This window comes from Limulus polyphemus, unplaced genomic scaffold (assembly GCF_000517525.1).
Source record: "Limulus polyphemus unplaced genomic scaffold, Limulus_polyphemus-2.1.2 Scaffold6627, whole genome shotgun sequence".
In the NCBI taxonomy this organism is placed as follows: domain Eukaryota; kingdom Metazoa; phylum Arthropoda; class Merostomata; order Xiphosura; family Limulidae; genus Limulus; species Limulus polyphemus.
In genome coordinates, this window is record NW_013672237.1 from 9,592 (window position 1) to 11,879 (window position 2,288).

A 2,288-nucleotide genomic window follows, 5' to 3' on the forward strand; every position below is an offset into this window, starting at 1 on the left:
CTGTCCATAGTAACAAGGAATGATGTATTGTAATAGCATGAGATTTACTGTCCATAGTAACAAAGAATAGTGTATTGTAATAGCGTGAGATTCACTGTCCAGAGTAACAAAGAATGGTGTATTGTAATAGCGTGAGATTCACTGTCCAGAGTAACAAGGAAGAAGGTATTGTAATAGCATGAGATTTACTGTCCATAGTAACAAAGAATGGTGTATTGTAATAGCGTGAGATTCACTGTCCAGAGTAACAAGGAAGAAGGTATTGTAATAGCATGAGATTTACTGTCCATAGTAACAAAGAATGGTGTATTGTAATAGCGTGAGATTTACTGTCCAGAGTAACAAGGAAGAAGGTATTGTAATAGCATGAGATTTACCGTCCAGAGTAACAAGAGATGATGTAAGAGCATTGCTCCCATTCAGAAACACCAGGAAAGGATTATGTACAGTGTTCAGATCTACTGCATTTAATTTCAATGTATTGTTTCATCCTATCAGAATTGATTCATAATGTTGCTTATAGCAACCAGCTGTGGTATTCCGTATCATATCGATTCTCTTTATTAGTAGCAATAGTAATTTTCATTCAAAATCCAGAACAGTTTTCCTATACCTGGTACATGTATTGTCAAATCACTACTTAAATGGATGTATTTTTTCATTGCTGTTAATTCAACACATCGGTAATCCTTGTTTGATTTATACTTCAGGTATAAACAAGCTCACCATGTTCTCCAGTCTAGTGGAGTGAAACGGTCAGATCTCACCAAGATGGTAGAAAGTTCTGATGTCATGTTGAGGTAAGGACAACATCCTAGTATTTAAAAAACCTCTCAAGTTAGTATTCTTTTGTTTTTCATCTCTGTGAGTGTGTGAGGATACTGATTGTACCCACAAAACACGCACTTCTTCCCACATGTGTCAAATACTTTATGGTACTTTTTGCTTCATATTGTGACTTTTCTCTTTTTTTTGTGTATTTAATGTTTCATTTATTTTACAGACTGACTTGTTTTATTGTAATTACAATATCAACATTTGTACATAACACACTTTTGATTGTAACTTTGAATGTTGCACAAGAGTGGTTTGATTTGTTCAAGTGTTCACTTGCGTTATACTTTGCTGTGTGTGTGTGTGTTTATAACTTTACCCTTACAGAGGTAAAAAACTTCACAGCAGTCACGTATCATAATACAGAGATGATAATCTTTAATATATTAGTTAGAGAAGCATTTTGTTTTATATGTTTGAGATACGTACCGATTTATATTGTATAGACTATGTATGCACTTTTTACTGCAGGGAAGAAATTGTGCTAACAGTTGCCATTAGCGTGTTCTTTTATACTGATTAAACAAGCATTTCTCAGCCTTTTTGATACGATAGATCAGATTACTGTCTGCTTAAATTGTTGCAAATCACAATGAAAAAACCATTATAACTTACAAATGTCTAATCTGCCATTTTTTGTGAAATCTCACAGACTGACAAGATACTTGCGACAGATCAGTGGTTAAGAAACACCAGACTAGGCCCATTGCACTCTTCCTGTATGTTTTGTTTTCTACAAAGTGAATTACAAGTTCTGCACCACCATGATTTTTATGTTTTGCTCTAACATCTGTTCAAAATGTGCACAGTGTATTTGTTTCATTTAGGTTGTGGCTCACGTCTTGTAGTATTTGTATTATTACTGTTCTAATAAATCTTCCAGGTTATTAGGATGTCTGAGGAACTCCAAGTGTTTCATGAATCACCAAAAGTTAAAGTTTAACAGCTCACAATCAGGAAAGCATGCTTTTCACACTAAAAAAACTCGCTTTCACATATTCTTGGATGTGGGTCGGGCCTGTGATAGAGCTCTGGATTTTGGAGCTGGAGAACTGAGTTCGAACCTGTGCAATACCACAAATTATCCACTTACTTTAAGCTGTGTATGCATTATAACAGTGACAGTTAGTCCCTTAACATGGGTGATAGAGTGTTGCCGACTGGCTACCTTTCCTCTAGGCAGTAGTTTATAATTATAACAGTGACAGTTAGTCCCTTAACATGGGTGATAGAGTGTTGCCGACTGGCTACCTTTCCTCTAGGCAGTAGTTTATAATTATAACATTATAACAGTGACAGTTAGTCCCTTAACATGGGTGATAGAGTGTTGCCGACTGGCTACCTTTCCTCTAGGCAGTAGTTTTTAATTAATGCATTATAACAGTGACAGTTAGTCCCTTAACATGGGTGATAGAGTGTTGCCGACTGGCTACCTTTCCTCTAGGCAGTAGTTT

At 35.9% G+C, this 2,288-nt stretch overlaps 1 protein-coding gene across 1 annotated transcript in view; it reads left to right on the forward strand.

The window, feature by feature from the left end:
* Window positions 1–2,288, forward strand: part of LOC106473916 (7-methylguanosine phosphate-specific 5'-nucleotidase-like) — a gene marked incomplete at its 5' end in the record, with an annotated part of 15,847 nt that overhangs the window by 8,485 nt on the left and 5,074 nt on the right. Inside the window, one exon of the mRNA XM_013934605.2 lies at window positions 711–800. Coding sequence (XP_013790059.2) covers window positions 711–800 — 90 coding nt within the window. The remainder of the gene's footprint in view (window positions 1–710; window positions 801–2,288) is intronic.